Source organism: Chiloscyllium plagiosum, unplaced genomic scaffold, assembly GCF_037043375.1.
Source record: "Chiloscyllium plagiosum isolate Xiang-an unplaced genomic scaffold, Cpla_swu_hap1 HiC_scaffold_17, whole genome shotgun sequence".
Lineage (NCBI taxonomy): Eukaryota > Metazoa > Chordata > Chondrichthyes > Orectolobiformes > Hemiscylliidae > Chiloscyllium > Chiloscyllium plagiosum.
The window spans coordinates 25,305,282-25,325,781 of NW_028270155.1; the positions used below are offsets into that span (position 1 = coordinate 25,305,282).

Here is a 20,500-nt window from a genome sequence, read left to right on the forward strand (position 1 = left end):
CCTAGGAGAAAGTGGAGAGTCAGAATTGATAAAGCGTGGCACTGGAAAAGGCACAACAGGTCAGGCGAGAGAAGCAAGAGAGCTGTCGTTTTGGGATAATCCTCCTTCAGGACTGTAAAGGGGGAAGGGGGCTGAGAAATAAATGGGGTGGTGGGCTTAGGGGAAAGGTGGGATAGTGATAGGTGGGCAAAGGTAGGAGGTAGTGATGATAGATCAGTTGGAAATGTGGAGTGGATAGTTGGGAAGGAAGATGGACAGATAGGTCGGGTCAGGAGGGTGGTGCCATGTCAGAGGATTAGATCTGGGATGGGATGGGAAGAGGGGAGATCTAGAAACTGGTGAATTTAGTGTTCGTGCCATATGGTTGTAGGCTCCAAGGCAGAAAATGATGTGTTCCTCCTTTAGTTTGCAGTTGGCCTTGTGTCGGAGGCCTAGAAGGGATATGTCCTTGGGGAGTGGAAAGGGAGTTAAGTGCACGGCCACAGGAAGGTGAGGTTGGTTAGTGCATTTGGACCAGAGATGTTCTGTGAGTTTGCGCTCGATCTCTCCAATGTTGAGGAGACTATATCAAAAGCACTGGATACAGTAAATGAGGTTGGACGATATACAAGTAAATCTCTGCTGCATCGGGAATGATCCCTATGGGGTCTTGCACCTCTTACAGTGGCAGGGGAAGGTGACAAGTGGAGAGGCGGTTGGCGGGGAATGTGGACCTCACAAGGGAGTCATGGAGTGAACGGTCCCTACAGAATGCAGATAGGATTGGAGAGGGAAATATCATTTTGGTGGTGGGGTCTGACTTTAGTGGTGAAAATGGCAGAGGATGATGCTCTGGATTTGGAGATTACTGGAGTGGAATATGAGGAGCACGGGGATTCTATCCTTATTGGGATGGGGGAGTGTGGGGTGGGGTGGGTTTCGAGGGTGGAGGTGCAGAAATGGCTGAAACGCGATTGAGGGCACTGTTGATCACAGGAGGGAAAATCTGGAATGTCCTCGAGTCGAAATGCTCATTCTGAGAGTAGATATGGCAGAAGCAGAGGAAATGGGATCATGTTTTTATAGGAGGGTGGGATTGGAAGAGGTGTAGTCAAGGTAGCTTTGGGATTTGGTGGGTTTGAAGTAGATGTTGGTATTGAGTCGGTCGCTTGAGATGGGGAGATCCAGGAAGGAAAGGGAGGTGACGGAGTTAGGCCAGGTGAATTTGAGGTCAGGGTGGTGGGTGTTGATGTGGTAAATGAAAACTGCTTAAGCTCCTCGTGGGAACATGTGGCAGCTCCGATACAGTCATCGATGCAGCAGAGGATGGCACCAGTGTAGCTGTGTATGAATTTTTTTATTACTTCAAATTAACACAGTAAAGTTGGGCAAAGGGCATATATTTAAAATGACTGAAAACTATTAATAAGACCAAGACTTGTTTACTTGAAGTGTTAAATGTTAGAAGTAATCTTCCAGACTGCATGTATAGTCAGAAAGGTTAGAGACATTCAGAATGCAAGTAGGTTCTACAATGGAAGAGTTAACGAGTTAGATGAACATTAATAGACTGAACTGTGTTTGCTGTCACCTGATGTTTCTTGCGTTTATATGAAATTAGGCATTTTATTTTAGAGTGTATGGTGATGTACAGAATAACCTTGGTATTTTCTGTCTAATAATGCATGTAATTGGATTTATTGTGCTGCACATTCACTGAAATAACTAGGATTAGATTGCAATTGAGTGGATGTGGAGGAGGCCTGGTGTGTTATTACAGAGGAAATTTGCCAGTGCATTCAAGGAATGGGAGGACATTCATTTTAAGACAAGTGCAAGATCCTGTGAGAGTTTTAGTGATTAATTTTGAGAGTTTTTTTTGCAGCAGAGTGGATTGGGTATAGTCCATTTGCAACAAGATATTCTTGCCATCTACCTGGGAGGCTAAAACAAACTTTAGTTAATATATTTTCAGAGTAATAATATTTTTGTTGAATTTTTTTTGGCCGCTTCACAGGGGAAAAAGTGGTGTTATGGGGATAAATACTTCAATAGATGGAAAAGTACGGGAAGGCTTCTCCATAAATGAAATCTGTATGCATATTGAAAGTGATGACGTGGTCAGTTTGAAATATTTTCTTATATACTGTTCTAGTAATAGTTTTGGTCTCAACCATCTGTCAAGATATAATGTGAGAAAACAGTCATTTGTTCTTTTTATTTCAGAATTACAACACATAATCTCAGTCTCTCCGGTACTGTTCTGGTAAGGTGTTCCATGATATTTCTCAGTTAGTCAAAGGACATGATTGAAGTTTGATTTCTGAAGTGTGACTGGAAATGTGTTTACAGGGAGTGTAAACTGTGCACAGCTGTTCACTGTTTCTACACTTTACAGAAAAAAATATTGGGGGTTTACCTTTGTTAAACAGACTTTTCAAGAACTCTTAATTGTGCCTTGGTACGCTCTTTATCAAGACGACAATATCTGTTATGGTTTTGCTAGAAACCAGTAACTGTTTCATTTAAGCTTGTGAAAACAAAAGATTCCAGGTTGTTACCAAGAGAGTAAAGTTAACTGATTGAACGATCTTAATGTTTGAACCACCCCCACCCCTTACAGAGCACAGCAAATTGCAGATGCGGTCAGATATTCCTGTCACTAGCTTCAAATTTCAATAAAATCTTGTTTCTGTACAGCTGCCATGATAAAATCACACTTGTCCACCTTACATCATTTAGATGGATCCACTGTAGCTTATCCCTGATCATTCTGATGTCCATCTTCCAACTACACCTAAGTTGTCTGGTCTTTCTGGTGCCCTCCCCTTTGCATCTCAAGTATTTCAGCTCCGACCTGATCCAAAGAATTCCCTCAAAAGCTGCTCATGTCTTAAAATAGTTTACACTCTTTTCCCCCGAGACTACTTTCCAATGGATTCCTATGATTGTCTTGACTAGATCTTTGGTTTACAGAGCAGTGTGATGCCAACAGTGTGAGTTTAATTCCCATACCGGTTTGAGGTTACCATGAAGGATTTTCTTTCTCAACCTGTTCCCTTGCCTGAAGTTTGGTGGCCCTCAGGTTAAATCACCAGCAATTGCTTCTCTCTCTAATGAGAGCAGTCCCTATGGTCTAGTAAGACTATGGTGACACAACAACTTTCAGTAAATACAGCACTTATGACCACAACTCCCACTCCTTTCAGACAGCTGCCTTCACTAAGCTGATGCTAGCCCTGGCATTTCTCCAAACCTGAATATTTCTATGTAGAACTAAAGCAAATACTACTTATGATCTTCCTTTACCTGTCTTGCAGCGACTTTCCCTGTACAACTGCCTAGAGTTTGTTAACAACAGCACTTGTTGCCTGAAGCTGCTACTTAGCTTTAGCACAGTTTGTCAGTCCTTAAGTACAATCAATGTCTCCCAATATACATACACTCATTGAAACCAGAGAACCTTCTTAAGAGTCATCCAAATCCATGATAATGTAGCTTCCTTGTAGCTCATGGGTTTTACAGTCTTTCAGAGTTCACCGAATGCTTTTAATTAATTTAATTTTAACTTTCAAGACAAACAATCTCTGAGCTACCATTCCAGTGTAGACACTGTGTCGCCATCATAGCTTTATCTTTTCTATTTTTAATTCTAGTAACCTTCTGAACTACCATTTGTTTTAGGGTTTCTGTCAATCTCTAAAGCCCAGTATTTAAATGATTTTGTCTTTCCATCTGTTCACATGTTAATCAATATGACTTCAACCTTTGAAGTACATTTAATTTCAAGCTGCTTCACTTGTCTTTATGACTGTTTCTACTATAGACTACAACACCGGACAATGAACAAGCTCTTCACATGATTTACAACTGTTGCAAATCAGTTGGAGTTTTAGTTGTCACATTTCCTGTATTCAAATACCAGATGGATTATTAAATTTAACATGTCTACTTTACACCAGGTTATTTTTAAAATTAGCTTTAATGGCACCTTTAGGATAAATAACTTAATTCATTTGTATTGTATTTTTCTTCACTGTGAATTATTTTTATCTTCACACACAATATAAAATTCAAATTAAAAGATAATCAAATCTTTAGAACTTAATTTTATTTTGAACAGCCTACCATAGCTTTTGTCTCAAGAAATGGAAACCTCAGCAACAGAAACGATCCTGATCACTGGCGGGGCAGGTTATTTAGGATACAGGTAAGATCAGTCATTGTGTGAAATGAGTTAAATACTGTGCAGTCATAAAAAAAACTAACGTCTTAAAATTTTGTTGGAAGTGGTACAGTTAATCAGTAAGCTTATCATTGTACTTATCTGTAGGCAGCTACCTTCAAACTATGGCCATAAACCCACAAAAATTGCAGTGGTATGCCACTTTGATTCTGAAATTACTGTTCCATTGGAGCTATTTACTTTGGGGGTTAGTTAGCTCAGTTTCTGGATGGCTGGTTTACAAATCACTGGCTGGAGTTACCTTTTGTAGGACTGTCCTGCTTAATCTCTTCCCACATGGTGACCCTCAGGTTAAACCACCACCAGTCGTCTCTCTTGACAAGAGCGCACCTATAATCCCATAGGACTATGACGGCTTTACCTTTATTTGTTTTTGTAAACACAACTGCAAATTGATTAATGAAACAAACTGGATAGTCTGAAGTGAATTGATCTCATTAACAGGGCAGGGTACAAAAGTAGTATGAAATGGATCATAATTCACTGTTAGACTTCTGATCATTATACCTTTCACATAAAATGTTTAATAATTGTCAGCCCACCTTCTGAATTATGTAGTAATTCTGCCACTATTTGATTTGACTTCTTGTTAGTAATCTGGACTTGAAAAAGTACAACTCAGCTATCGTATCATTAGAGGACTATTACCTCATATGTGCTGTAAACAGGCCTGGAGTATTCTTGTAATGTAGCGCATAGGTCAGAAATGTAGTGCTTGCCATGTGGTATGTTTTTAACTTTAAGTTTCTCCTTACCATCTGAGATTCACCTCATGATAGTGATTAACCCCTTTCACTTTTCTTTATTATCTCTTTTATTACATTCAGATTGCAGACTCTTGAGGAATTTATATTATATTACAGGTGTCCAAAATCTGGTTGTCTGAAAATTGAACATTTTTGATCTTCAATTAAATCTCTCAATTTCATAACTCCCAAGTTTATCTTGCTACACCAGTGATAACTACATGAAAAGTTTCATCACTGGTAAAATAAGTTCACAATAAAATATTTTCTCCTTTCAGGAGGTCTGACACTACTTGGAACACAGTAAGCATATGGATGAATAGTCCATTCTCTGGCTGTTCCTAGAATCAGTGAGAGTTATAGACATATAGGAGGGGTCAGTTAGCTGGTTTGCAATGTAGAATGACACCAAGAGGGTGAGTTCAATTCCTGCATTAGCTGGAGTTGTCATGAAGGTTCTCTCCCTCGCTCACTCTCTCGCACTCTCACTCTCTTTCTTTGTTTTGCCTGTCCTAGGATGTGGGTGTTATCCCTGTCAATGTGACGTCCTTCTTTGTCTGTATGTATGGAAACTTGTGTCGGGTCTTTTGGTGGCTAGTTGATGTTCGTGTATCCTGGTGGCAAATTTTCTGCTTGTTTGTACAATGTAGTGGTTTTTTTACAGTACTTGCATGGTATCTTGTAAATGATGTTAGATTTACTGGTAGTACCTAATGGATCCTTTAGTTTCATCATTCGCTGTTTAAGTGTGTTGGTAGGTTTGTGGGCTACCACGATACTAAGGGGTCTGAGTAGTCTGGAAGTCATTTCTGATACGTCTTTGATGTAAGGTAATGTGGCTATAATTTTTGGTTGTATTGTGTCTGCTTGTTTGGGTTTGTTTCTGAGGAATTGGCGGATTATGTTTGTTGGTTGGGTATCCATTTTTCTTGAAAACATTGCATAAATATCTTCTGCTTTTTGTTGTTCTTGTGTGCTACAGTGCGATGTACTCGTTGAAATAATGTCTTAATGCAGCTCTGTTTGTGGGTGTTGGGATAATTGTTTCTGAAGTTAAGTATTTGGTCTGTGTGTTGTTTTTCTGTAGACACTGGTTTGAAGCTCTCCGTTAACTGTACGTGCAACTGTCATGTTTAGAAATGGGAGTCTGATGTCGTTCTCCTCCTCTTTTGTGAATTTTATGCCTGTTGGGATGTTGTTGATGGCGTTGCATTTTACCTCTGATTTGTTCCGTTTTGTGATGACAAAGGTGTCATCCACGTAGTGGATCCAAAGTTTGGGTTGGATAGATGGGAGGGCAGCTTGTTCAAGTCTCTGTATTACTGCTTCCGCTAAGAGCCCAGATATTGGTTATCCTAGCCAGCCGCATCTCGTGAATGAGTGTAAAAAAAACCTTACTGCCACAGTTTTCTGCAGGTACAATTGTATCAGCAGAATAGGGACAGGGATTCTCTATGCTCTTAATTTTAACGTTCTTGTCTGCTTTCAAGTCCCATGTGAAAAATCTGAGAAAACTCAAAATTCATCACAGGCTGCCGAACCTTAAACATTGTGCAACATGGTGCAGATTCTATCTCTTTCTGCTTTTACTGCTACAGTTATAGCTCACCTTCAAGGTTTATTGAATTGGGTAATCCATGCAGAAGTATTCACTTGCTCCAATGAGTAGTTGAACTATACAAATGAGAGGGGCCATTGTTCCATTCCAATCTCATTACAGATTATTGTAGAGTTTTATAATTGCGTTCAGGATCCCTGGCAGTCATCTGAAGCTCCCATTTCCATCAGTAGCCCTTACTGGAAATATATTTGTGTGGATGTTAGACTAGCATGCATTTAAAATTGGTTGTAATGTTCCTTTTGGTCAAAAAGCCTCACATGAAGCACAGCAATCCAGCTGGAGTGTTGTAGAGTGCCTAGATCTGTAAAATTGAACCTTAGCAAGAAATATGAGGTTTTTAGGAAGGACAAAGTTTTAAAAATTGGCACGTGTTAGTTTTCCTCTTTTAAATGATGACTGCCTCAAGAGGTGGGGTAACAGATTCAAAGGTAATTTTCAAAAGGCTATGTTGGAAAGGGCAGAAATTAGTAGTTTTCGTAGTTGGAAGCAAGGGTGTGGGAATAATTGGATAGTTACAGGAACAAAATGTTGCTTTTATTCTTTTAAATTTTGCTTAGAACACCTTTTGCAAAATAACCTTTCTAATTTATTAACTTACTGGGCTCTTTTGAAGAAACTTAAGGCACAATCCAGGACTTTCTAATCAGATCTATTAGAAAATTGACGTTAGAATTTGAACAACATCTTAGATTTGTGCATGGTTTGGAATTGTCTTTTACAATACAGCACCTTCTGAATCCCTTTTGAAATCAAATGCCTATCTTAGACGAACCCTATAATTGAAGTTACATACTGATGATTGGCTCAAGCTTACTAGAAACATTCTGATTATTTTGATAGATAGGTTTGTAATGTATCATGTCATTTTCTTGTACCAAGTTATCTGCTTCCCAGGTAGCCTGTAAGGTTGTGCAAGTATAATGCTGGGAGTTAATGAGCAGTCAGGAAGGTACAAAGTGAGGCGAAACCTTCAGTAAGCAAAAGATTAGATTGGAATGGTTCTGGTAGAACTGTGTCTGTTACTTTGAATTTGGTCTAACTATAAGTTTTTTTTTTATTGATGGATAACCTGAGTCCTCAGAATAACCCAAAGCACTTCAGATTCAATGAAGCACTCTTTGAATTTTAATCAGTATCTTCATCCAGGAATGTGACTATACTTCAAAGAAACCTTCTTTCACCATAGAGCAAGTTGAGACATCCTCAGTTCATGGAAGATGCTGTACAGTTGCTAGTTCTCACTAATGCCCACCCACCATTCCCAGTCTCATTCCCTAGACTGGACACATGATGATGATTCCTGATGAAGGGCTTTTGCCTGAAACATCGATTTTCCTGCTCTTCGGATGCTGCCTGACCTGCTGTGCTTTTTCAGCACCACTCTAATCATGATGATGGAAGATAGCAGTGAACTCCAGTTGGGTATTTATTTTAAGGCAGCAGCTTTCCTAGTCATTTTCTGATGCAAGCTTATAATTTATCAGATTTATTGGGCAGCACTGCTGCCTCACAGCGCCAGGGACCTGGGTTCAATTTCCACCTCGGACAGTGAAGTTTGCACATTCTCCCTGTGTCTGCATGAGTTTCCTCCGGGTGCTCCGGTTTCTTCCCACAATCCCAAAGATATTCGGGTCAGGTGAATTGGCCATGCTAAATTGCCCATAGTGTTAGGTGCATTAGTCAGGGCTAAAGAGAGGGTAGGGGAATGGGTCTGGTTGGGTTACTCTTCGGAGGGTTGGTGTTGTCTTCTTAGGCCGAATGGCCTGTCTCCATACTGGAAGAAATCTAATCTTTTTGAATTTAGCTGTAGGATTTCAAACTCCTAACTTGTAGAACATGATTGCAGTAGCGTAATGTCTGGGTTGTAGTTACAATAGTAATGATTTTGTAACTATTTTAACTAGTTTTGCCAAGCAGAATACAGGAAAGTTTAGATGAACTATTAAATATATATGCATTTATGTCTATCTAATGCAAGTAACTGAGTATGAAAAATATTTTTCACATTACATCTACACCTTTGTCTGGGCAGTTAGGATTGGGTAATAAATGCTTGGCTAGCCAGTCCTACAAAAAAAAATTAAAAATAGGTAGAGCCTACAACACTAACAGACTTTTTGTTCCATCTGGTTCGTGCCAGTGATTATGCTCCACACAAGCCTCCTTTTCACCTTCTTCATCTAGCTATTAACAATAAATCTTTCTATAACTTCTTCCTTCATGTGATTACTGTTTTCTTTGTTTGACATAAAGTTAGTTTGGGAGCCCTTTGTATTAAATGTTTAATGTATAAAAGGTAATGTACACTTCAGTATTTAACATCACAAAGCTACGTGGTGAACTGTGAATGTAAATAGGTAGCTTGTTGTAATGAGTGATATTTTGCTTGTTGCCTTTTTTGTTTCAGGTTGGGCTGTGCCCTGCACAGGGTGGGCAGAAAAGTGATCCTCTTTGACATCCAAAAGCCCATTCAGCATGTGCCTGACACGGTAGCCTTTATAAAGGGAGATATTTGCAACTACCAGGAAGTGGACCATGTAATAAGGAATGCAGATTGTGTTTTCCATTTAGCTTCGTATGGCATGTCTGGAAGGGAACAATTAAATAAAAAATTAATAGAGGACGTCAATGTTAAAGGGACAGAGCATGTGATCCAAGCATGCCTGAACAATGGGATATCAAGACTGCTTTACACAAGTACATATAATGTTGTATTTGGAGGCCAAGTAATTAAAAATGGGGATGAATCTCTCCCTTATCTTCCACTGCATCTTCATCCAGATCATTACTCAAGGACTAAATCTTTAGCGGAGATGAAGGTGCTTCAAGCAAATGGAACAAAGCTAAAGAAAGGCACTGGTGTTTTATACACTTGTGCCCTGCGCCCAGCAGGCATTTATGGACCTGGTGAGCAAAGACATCTTCCCAGAATAGTTAATTATATAGAGAGTGGACTCTTCAAGTTTTTGTATGGAGCAGCAGATAGTTTGGTGGAATTTGTCCATGTTGACAACCTTGTTTCTGCGCACATACTTGCATCAGAAGCTCTAACAGGAAGAAAAAATCACATTGCTGGTGGCCAAGCTTATTTTATCTCTGATGGCAAGCCAGTGAATAACTTCGAATTTTTCAAACCATTAGTAGAAGGCCTTGGATACAAATACCCTACAATTCGGCTGCCACTCAGACTGGTCTATTTTGTTGCTTTCCTCACTGAAATCATTCATTTTTGTGTTGGCAGCATTTATAATTTTCAACCATTTTTGACTCGCACAGAAGTTTATAAAACAGGAGTCACTCATTATTTCAGCCTGCAGAAAGCTAGGAAAGAACTAGGGTACAACCCACAGGAACATAACCTTGGTGATGTTGTGGAGTGGTTCAAAACACGTGGTCATGGGCGGAAGGTAACTGGCTACAATATTAAATGCTTTATATGGGATGTGATTTTTTTAATGTTGCTGTCGGCTGTTATCATGTCTTGGATTCCAGTAGTTTCAGCATAGTGTTCAATGTAGTTTGTTTCATTTGACATTCCTCACTGCCTGGACTCTAGTTGGAATGTTTTGAAAATAGAGGCTACAACCTGAGTCTCAGTATGTTACCATATTTCAAGGAATTATCTAGACTGCACAACCTGTGACAGACAAAGGTACAAATGTCTGGTTTAGTTTGTAAGTTGTCCAAATGTCGCATCATGGCAAGTTCTTTATTGCGGTCAGTTATTTCTTTTACATGTATCATTGTAGTGTTTTAATATTGAAATACTTTTTGAAAAAGGGAAATTTAAAGAAAGCTTTTGGCATGTAGCATAGAAGACAATACAATGCCTGCCACGTCTTCTGTCCTTATAATCTTCAGTTGTCTGTTAGGCAAAACAATGAGCTAAAATCCTTAATGTTCTTTTTAAAAAAAACTCACAGACATCAGGGACAATTTTGATCATGTGGTGAAGGAAATGATTCATAATGGGTAAATTTGGAATTATCTTTGTCCTCCAGAATACTGATGGGGAAGCAATATTTCATTGATTTAAATCCCTATTTCATAGAACATAGAACAATATAGCACAGTACGGACTCATCGCCCCTTGATGTTGTGCCAATCTTTTATCCTACTCTTAAGATCAGACTGACCTACATAGCCTCCATTGTACTATATTCCATGTGCCTATCCAAGAGTTGCTTAAATGCCCTGAATGTATCTGATTCTACTACCACTGCTGGCAGTGCATTCCATACACGCACCACTCTCAAAGAATTCAGTAAGGCTTGTGAGGCGTGACCTGTCCCTCACAAAGCCATGCTGACTATCTCTAATCAAACTTTGGTTTTCCAAGTAATCATAAATCCCATCTCTCAGAATCCTCTCCAATACTTTGCCCACCACAGATATAAGACTGACTGGTCTGTAATTCCCAGGATTATCCCTATTCCCTTTTTTGAACAAGGGACTAATATTTGCCAACCTCCAGTCATCTGGCACTACTCCAGTGGACAGTGAGGATGCAAAGATCATTGCCAAAGGCACAGCAATCTCTTCCCTCACTTCCTGTTATTACCTGGGGTATATCCCGTCTGGCCCACGAGATTTATCAGTCCTTACATCTTTCAAAATCTTCAGCACATCCTTCTCCTTAACATCAACCTGTTCGAGCATATCACACTCAAAAATGTCAAGGTCCCTCAGTAGTGAATAGTCTTCTCCGACTCCAAGTTTCCCTCCTTTCGATTTTGTGTGTAAAGCTTTTAGAACAAACAAGTGTTAAAGAGGAATTGAATTCTTTTTTGTCACTGAACTACAAAATACTGTTAAACAAAGTGATAAAACAAGTGCAGCAAACTTTTTATTAACCGCTGTGTATGGGACCAGGAGTGTGCCACTTGGATTAAGAGGTCCACATAATCCATGTCAAAATACAGAGTAATAGAAACAATGCATAGAAACGTCACTGCTATACCTTATTTGCAGCATAAATCGCTCAAATAATAATGCAACATTGCTTTAAATATAACCGAGACCCTTCTGACTCTTAAACTGAACTGACTATTCAGACATCAGGATAATACAGTAAACTTCCAGTATTTCAGGAATATAATTCTTGCCGGTTTTTTGGGAGTACTGGTTCATAAGGTGCCAGTTAAAACAATTTTTTCTCTATTAGGAGTTAACTGACTAAATGTAGGGAATTGAAGAAATTATTTGTATTCTGATCCTTTTGTGGAGATACACCATGAAGCACTTTACAGTTCATACTGAAACTTGTGTGAAATGGTTTAAGTGGTTTGAAGGTTAAACTACAGTTACATTCATGCTATAATTGTAGGAGTATATAATTCTCCAAAGCTGCATGACATGTAATGGTGACATAAATTATGATAAATGAGAGAACATTTTCGTACACCACTCCTGTATGCCTCAGTGTTTCTGATAATTAATTAGTATTTGAAGTAGACTTTTTTTTAAAAAGCAGGGGAAAATTGTCATTATTTTGTGCCAGCTAGGCTTTGATTTTGGAGTAAGAATATTAGGGCAAACCAGAAGATTGTTATACACTGGTAGCATGAGATCCTTGTCTAAGAGCAGGAAAGTAGGAACTGCAGCAGTACAGCACTCACCCAAAGTCACACACAGTATAGGTTGAGCTCAAATTCTAATCAGGAGATTTTGTCCACTTCTACGAGAGAAAATGTGACTTCAGGCAAACTGACATGTTGCTAAAAACAGAGATTGGTTCGCGTAGCCCTCTTTCAGTCTTCCTTGGACACACATATGTGAACTTCAATTTATACTCAAACACATACCTGGAGTCATGTGTTTTAAAATTGAGAAAAAACATTCACCTAGTTAAACAGTGACAAATATACGGATATAAATAAAGCTTATTTAATATAACACATTATATTATTAGAATATTAGGTTTTGGACAACTCTTTGGGTCTTTATCTGACATTGCAAATCATGTAGCAATTCGGCTGAAATGTATATAATAGATATTCATCCATTTTCAGATCTTATTTTAAATTCAAAAAGTAATTTGCTGCAAATTTTTTGTTAACTAGAAATGATGAAATTGAGATGGAGCCATATCAATGTGCATAATTTGTACACCACTGAGTTGAAACAGAAAACTAATTTACGAGTAATCATTTAAAGATTTGTTTCTTTGGTGTCCTAAACTTGATAGCATTGTATCTGCACAAATGATGTAATTTTTAAATGTGATTTCCAAAAGTGTAACCTTTGTTTAGCAAATGGGTTATTCTGGTGTAATGGTACATTTTATAAAGAACGTTTTTTTTACAAATAAATATATCCTGTAAACAGAATCTTGTGATAAATTTAATGTGCATGAATATCATTAAGATGCCTATTTAAACAGTAAGTTCCAGCTAATATTTTTAAAGTGTTTTATTTCTGACACTTGATTAACAAAATTAAAAGGAAATGAAATGTTTTTGATGTCATGTGGACTCTGGTCAGTAGATTTTATTTATTCAAAATAAATGTAAATCCCTTCTTTTAAATGTGCATTCTTTCTCTTTCACAACACCACCTCATATTTAATCTGAACATCTCTAAAAGATAATCTTATCATAAAATAATCTCTTGGATGTAGGTTTGCTCACTGAGCTGAAAGGTTCGTTTTCAGATATTTCATCACCATATTAGGTAACATCTTCAGTGAGCCTCCGGATGAAGCACTGGTGACATGGTTCATTTTCTATTTGTGTCTAGGTTTCCTTGGGTTAGCGAGTATGGTGACGGAACATCTGAAAACAAACCTTCCAGCTCAGTAAGCAAACCTATATCCTAAACACATATATAGAAAGTCGGCCAAGCCACCGGTGCTTCATCCAGAGGCTGACTGATGATGTTATCTCAAATGGTGATGAAACATCTGAAAATGAACCTTCCAGCTCAGTGCGCAAACCTATATCCAGAACCTCAACCTGAGCTACAAATCTTCTCAAACTTGCTAATAATCTCTTGTTTGAGATACTGAAATGTATCCCTTATTGATACATTTCTATTGTTGCATTTAGTTGTCACTAATGTAGCTGTACCAATAAATAATTATTTAATTAGTGCCTTTTATGTGAAATTGTGTCCCAAGGCAATTTATAGAAGCACAAGGGAAACAAATAGGTACTGAACCAATGATGGAATGAGTAAAATATTTGTCTCAATCTGTTATCTTCTAACACAAGTCACCCAAGTTTTTTAATTTTTCTTTCATGTTTGCGTTTCCACAAACCAGCCTGTATCTTTGTCAATCTACATTCTACACTCTTTTCCCTCTACTTCAAAAGTCCTTCATTTGATGTAAAATGCATCATGGTGACCTTAAGTTATGAAATGCTGTATAAACTGATTTTATTTTTCTGTTCTGTAGCATATTAGTTATCAAGCAAACACTACATAATTAGTTGAGATCGATACCGATGTTACTCTGGAGAAGAGTCACATTAGACTTGAAACGTTAATGAGATAAAAGCAAATGAGAAATTAAGATCCATTTCAGATTTTCAAAAGCTTCATTATCTCCTTGCATTCACATTAAAGTGTATTTCGCCCAGTTTTCATGAAATCAAAATTCCACTTAGTTTTACAATAGAGCATCCATGTTTGTATTGCTAAGGGTGTTGTACGAGGCAATGTCCTGCTTTCCTTTTACAAATGTTTAAAGTATCAGTCCAGCCTCTTGCATCATGAGCGCAGCAGGAAGGAGAAGTGGAACATCCTGTTGTAATGATAGCTGATAGCAAAAGCCAGCCATGTTTTCTTTTTGCTGTGTATACCCTGCATAAGCTATTGATGGCTCTTGTGCGCTTGCACATTTTTAAAAATTGTTCCACATATTCATGTTATACTGAAGAGGAAGGGAAAACAAACAAAATTTAAAAAGACATTTAATTTAGTAGTGTTGATAGAAATGACTGCCAAGCAGTCATTTGGAGATTTAAATTCTTCCTGCACATAGACAATACTGCCCCCATTATGTTATGTGGTACTACCACCATTAAATGCGACACACTTCGTAAACATATCCTGCAAATCAAAACTGGGCATCGTGAGGCACTGTGGGCTCACAGTTGCAGCAGACATAATCTCAAAACACAATCTGGAAACCCATGGTCCAGCATATCTACAACCAAGCCAAGTTGATCAACCCTAAAGAATGAGGTGTTGGCTTGGTACAGTTGTAACCTTGATATAAGCTCTGCTGTCCTGTGAAGTCAATCAATGGTGGTGGATAATTAACTCAGGTGGTCGAAGCTCGACAAATAACGCTATCCCAGCAACGGAGTCTGAACTATGTAATGTTACTGCTAGCTGGGATCACAGCATTTGTAAAAGTAAAATAAAAATAACCTGAAATATATGCAGTGGGGATAGGAATTGACAGTCGTGGATATGGTGGAAATTAACTGTATTGTGGATGTAACAAAATCCACTGTTTTAGTCTGAGGAAGAAAAGGTGTTGACATAATAGCAACAACAACAATTGGAATTTAAATAGCACCTATGGAGAGGCAATGACCTCACGGTATTGCTAGATTACTAATCCAGAGACCCAGATAACGTTCTGGGGACCTGAGTTTGAATCCTAGATTGTGGAATGTGAATTCAATAAGAATTAAAGTCTAATGCTGATTATGCAGCCATTATTTACTAGCATGAAAAACACATCTGGTTCACCAATGACCTTTAAGGAAGGCATCTGCTGTCTTTACCTTGTCTGGCCTGCAAATAATCCCACACCCACGGCAATGTGGTTGACTCTTAAATGTTCTCTGGGTAATTTAGGGCTGAGCAGTAAATGCTGGCCTGGTCAGTGATGCTTTCCATTCCATGAAGGAATTTTTAAAAATGTAGTTAAATATCCCAGCGGTTTTCACAGAAGTGCTATAAAAAAGAATTTGCGCCTAGCCAAGGTTGATCATAGAGGTGGTTTGAAAAATTAAGGAGTGCCTTAAAGGAGAAAAAAAGATGAGAAGTTAATTGGTTTCAGAATCACAAAATCTTTTGATGCAGGAGGACATTCAGCCCATCATCCTGCACCAGCTCTTCAAATTTAAGCATAGTGCCACTCTTCTGTTTCTTTCCCAGACTATTTCTAATCTGTCCTCTTATTCCTTTTATCAGTAGGAACAGCTTTTCCCTACCTACTCTATCCTCCCTGATTTTGAAAACCTATTAAATCTCTTCTCAGCTTTCTTTCCAAGGAAAACAGTCCTAACTGAAGCTTCTCATACCTGGAACCTTGTAAAAAGCTGCACTCTCTTCAATGAATTCACATTCTACCGATAATGTGGCATCCATAACTGTACATAATACTCCAACTAAGGACTAATAAGTCTTTTCTGCAAGTTCAACATTACCTCCTTGCTCTTGTACTCTACCTCTATTAATAACGTCAAGGACACTCTATACTTTATTATCTAATCTTTCAATGATCAAGTCTTCAATGCTCTGTGCACATAAACAGAGCCAAAAAGTGTGGCACTGGAAAAGCACAGCCGGTCAGGCAGGAGTCAATATTTCGAGCACAAGTTCTTCATCAAGAATGTCTCCAATTCTACAATCAACCCTAAATAATGAGGTATTGACTTGGTGCAGCTGTGACACTTGGTCTAAGCTCTGTTGTCCTGTAAAGTCCACGGATGGTAGTGGATAATTAACTAAGGTGGTGGAAGCTCAACAAATAACACAATCCCAACAATGGGATCTGACCTGTGCAATATTACTGCTGACCTGTGCACTCAGGTCCCTCTGGTCCTACACCCCCTTTAGAACTGTACCCCGTATCATACTTTGTCTTTCAATTATCTTTCTGTCAAAGTGCATCATCTCACACTTCTCTACATTCAACCTCATCTGCTACCTATCTAGCAACATCACCATCTTGTCATGTTATCCACACTATCCTCTCACTTTATAATGCTTCCAAGTTTTATGTCATTTACCAAATTTTGAAATTGCTGCCTGCACACCAAGGTCCAGATCATTAAATCAGAAGAAGAAAGTGTCCCTGGCAACCGCTACTATAAACCTTTTCAATCCTGAAAAATATCGGTTGACCATTCTCTGCTATTACTCTCTGTTTCCTATCACAGCCAATTTTGCATCAATGTTGCTACTATACCATAGCTTTCCTCACAAGTATGCTGTCTGGCACTGTACCAAACACCTTCTGGAAATTTGCGTATACCATATCAACAGTGCAATCCTCATCGTGTCTTTCTGCTAACTCTTCAGAAAAAAACTCTATGAAATTAGTTAAACATAATGTCCCCTTTAGAAATCCATGCTGACTCTTCCTAATCAACCTACTTTTATCCATATGACTACTAATTCAATCCTGAATAATTCTAGACGGATCCCCACAACTTAAGTTAAAATGACTGGTCTGTATTGCTGGGATTATCATTACAGCCTTTATTCACTAAGGCCATAATATTTGCAATTCTCCAGTCTTCTGGCACTTTCCCTGACCCCAGGGAGGACTGAAAAAATTATGATCAGTGCCTCTTTTTTTTTCACCCTCCAGTCCTTCATAAATGTTGGATGCATCTCATCTGGTCCTGGTGCTTTGTCAACCTTAAGTACCAACAGTCTTTCCAAGATTTCTTCCTTATTAATTTTGAACCACTCTCATAATAGAGTTTCCTCCTCTGGCATCATGGCTTACGGAGAACCTCATTTGTAAAGACAAATGTGACACCTTAGCTCTGCGTCTTTACATTGTTCAGCAGTGCTCACCTCTGACAGAAAGGTTGCTGCTTTGACTGCTGAATGCCTGTCTATTGGTCCTCCAAACTAGGGAGCCTGCTTGCTGCCTTTTAATTAGCCTGGATCCTAAAAGACAACCTTCTCCAACTTTGCACTCTGCATTCTTGGCTGGCATTTGAGGTTTCCTGTCAGACATTTTGACCTAATGGGGAATTTAGGACGTGGGAATAAAAGTCCTGTTCTCTGATCCTAAATGAAAACAATTGTAAAACAGCATTAAAGTGTAAAAACAGATTTTTAAACAAAAAAATCCTAGTCTTTGCCCCTTGTTAAATCAAACTGCCATCTTTGATCATTCTCGATGAGTTCAGTACTCAGTACAAACTCACCCTAAATTGAGAATTTGCTCGGTTCAATTTGACCTACAGTCAGTGTTGCTATAAAATGTCTTTTGTTTAACACAAATTGGCTCTAATGTGATTGGGTGAATAGGGAAGGCTGTTTCTAAAACACGAACTTTTAAAGTGTGCCTTGGCTATAATGCTATTACATTGCCAACACTTTGCATATTATTTGTATTGCGTGATTTTTGTACAGCACAGGGTCACACAGGAATACAACTATCATGGTATAGCAGAAATGCCTTTATTTGAAATGCAAAAAAAACCTCTCAGACAAAAGATGGAAGAATCCTTTGAACTGACAGATAGTCTGGCCTCCCTGCAGTTACTAATTCAATTGACTGAAAAATTTGATGTGGCATAAGTGAGGGCTGCGGATGCTGGAGATCAGAGTCAAGGTTAGAGTGGTGCTGGAAAAGCACAGCAGGTCAGGCAGCATCGGAAGAGCAAGAAAATCGACGTTTCGGGCAAAAGCCCTTCATTCCTGAGTAATCACCATTCCTGATGAAGGGCTTTTGCCCGACACATCGATGATCCTGCTCCTCGGATGCTGCCTGACCTGTTGTGCTTTTCCAGCACCACTCTAATCTTGAAAATCTGGTGTAGCTATTAACAGGTCCACAGCAGGACTGTGGAGAGGCTCAAATCTGTTGACTGTCCACCCTTCCTCTATGGTTATGGTCGTGTCTGAGAGGGAGCACTTAGTGTCCATCAATGTTGTTGATGCTTTTAGAGAGAGGTGGAAACTGTGGGGGGGGGGGGGGTACTGTGCTTTGTTTCACTATCCAACCCCATTTGGATATAGACCCTTCCCACTCTCCCTACCCCACCCTCACTTTGATGATTTGCATTGCCTATAACAAGCTTCGCCTGTAAACTTCTAATTGGCTACACAGGTGACTTATTGATGGCAGTTAAGTCACAGTTACTTGGTGTTGGGAAAGCTGTGATAACACTGACAGATATTTTAAAAATCTGGTGTACTCATCAGTTAAATTTGATACATGACTAATAATTAAAGTTTTTGAATGAAAAATAGTGAAGCTGAATTAAAAGGGCCACCATCCAAGTGGGAAAATAGGCAGATAGGCCTAGAAATTAGGGTACCATGCCATCAGTGGTGTGGATGCTGTTAGCCTGCCTGTACCATGTTCTTTAGATTTGTGGGGTGGTGCTGGTTGGGGCCACTCACCTGTTGTCCAATTGAGGCCTTTAACTGGGCAATTCAGGGCTTCATTCCATTGACTCAGGCAGCAAAGAAGGCCTGTGTTCAACTCTGCAGGCTACGGGCAAGTCAAAGGGAAGGACCTCCTCACCCTTATGCTGAACCCCCTCCCCTCCCCTCCCTTCAATAACCCACAAGTAGCCTGGACTCAAGTCCTTCACCTCCCTTGCTCTCTCTAACCTGCCCTGCCAACCCAGTCCTGTTAATATCCCAGATTTATCTGGGTTTGGTGTCATCTATGGAACCTTATCCTGCAGGCCTCCTGCAAAGCCACAGTGAGCATCGTTACTGTTGTGGTGCATTGTAGCTGACATTCAATTGTTTGGCAAATTAATTAAGCAGGTCTTCTTCCAGCAGATGGACAGAAACCCCTCCTTATATTAATTGACAGGCCATTGACTGAAAATGAAAGTGAAATGAGCCAGAGGTGGGCTCACTCCTGTGGCATACACTTGATTGTGGGAAGCCCACCCTCAGTCTTTCATCATAAATTTACTGAAAGAGAGCCAAGATGATTCAATCTGGTGTATATATTTTAACCCTGATCACCTATCCTTATATAATCGTCAGACATGGTGTTCTGCAATTACCCTTAGAAATTAATATTTTTCACTAGTTTAGAGACAGTATGCAGAATACTTATGTTAGCCAACATATTATTCCCATTCAAAAAAAAATTCAAATCACCTTTTCATCATTTTCCTGCTCCTTTATCTCTTTCAGATGAATGAGTGTAAATGCATTGTGGAGTTTGTCTCAGAATGGTGACATGAAACATGGAGGTGAAAGAAGAACCCGGACCAAAAACATCAAAGAGTTTATTGTGGGCCTGAAAATACAAGGCAGACTGATCAATTTAGTCAAGACAAAAATGAGGAATTTCTACAAAATCAATAAAACTGCAAAATTCTTTTAATCAGGGAAAGAGACAGGCCTTTCCCTGTTAAGACTGAGACGCAGGTCTCCTCTGGAGATAGATAAAACTAGTGATAGCCAACAGAAACAAACTGCCTGTGTTTTTTTTTCTTTGAGCTGAGCAAACACAGGGCCCTGGATAGAAGACATCTGGCAAGAGGTGCTGGACAAACAGTGATGTAATTAAAAACAAATTAAACAGGCTTAAAACGATTTTTACTTTATATGTTGCAGGGCCGTTTCAAGAAAAAAGGCATAGAAAGAGCACTCAAATGTAAAAGTATGTACTGTCTCCACAACCACCTGATGAAGGCGTGGCATCCCAAAAGTTGGTGCTTCCAAATAAACCTGTTGGACTATAACCTGGTGTTGTGTGATTTTTAACTATGTCCACCCCAGTCCAACACTGCCACCTCCAAGTCATGGCTAAGAAAAAGTGTGGTAGAGATGTGAATGATCAAGACATTTAAAAACTATTTAGATAAGCACTTGAAATGCTATATTCTGCAAGGCTATGGGCCAAGTGCTGGAAAATGGATGAAAATAGACAGACGCTTGATAGATGTCCAAAGAGCTTCTCTCCCAGTTGTAAAGACTCTACGACTCTAGGTACACCTCATAATCATAAAT

At 39.1% G+C, this 20,500-nt stretch overlaps 1 protein-coding gene across 6 annotated transcripts in view; it reads left to right on the forward strand.

Moving 5' to 3' along the window:
- Positions 1-20,409, forward strand: part of sdr42e1 (short chain dehydrogenase/reductase family 42E, member 1) — a 29,533-nt gene extending 9,124 nt beyond the window's left edge. For 3 of the 6 annotated variants that reach the window (XM_043706659.2, XM_043706658.2, XM_087995755.1), the window contains 3 exons: positions 2,206-2,245; positions 4,103-4,189; positions 9,000-13,059. In XM_043706659.2, coding sequence (XP_043562594.1) covers positions 4,128-4,189; positions 9,000-10,098 — 1,161 coding nt within the window. In that variant the 5' untranslated portion in view covers positions 2,206-2,245; positions 4,103-4,127 and the 3' untranslated portion in view covers positions 10,099-13,059. The other 3 variants (XR_015759919.1, XM_087995756.1, XM_087995757.1) reach the window with 2 other exon arrangements.
- The last annotated feature ends 91 nt before the right edge of the window (positions 20,410-20,500 follow it).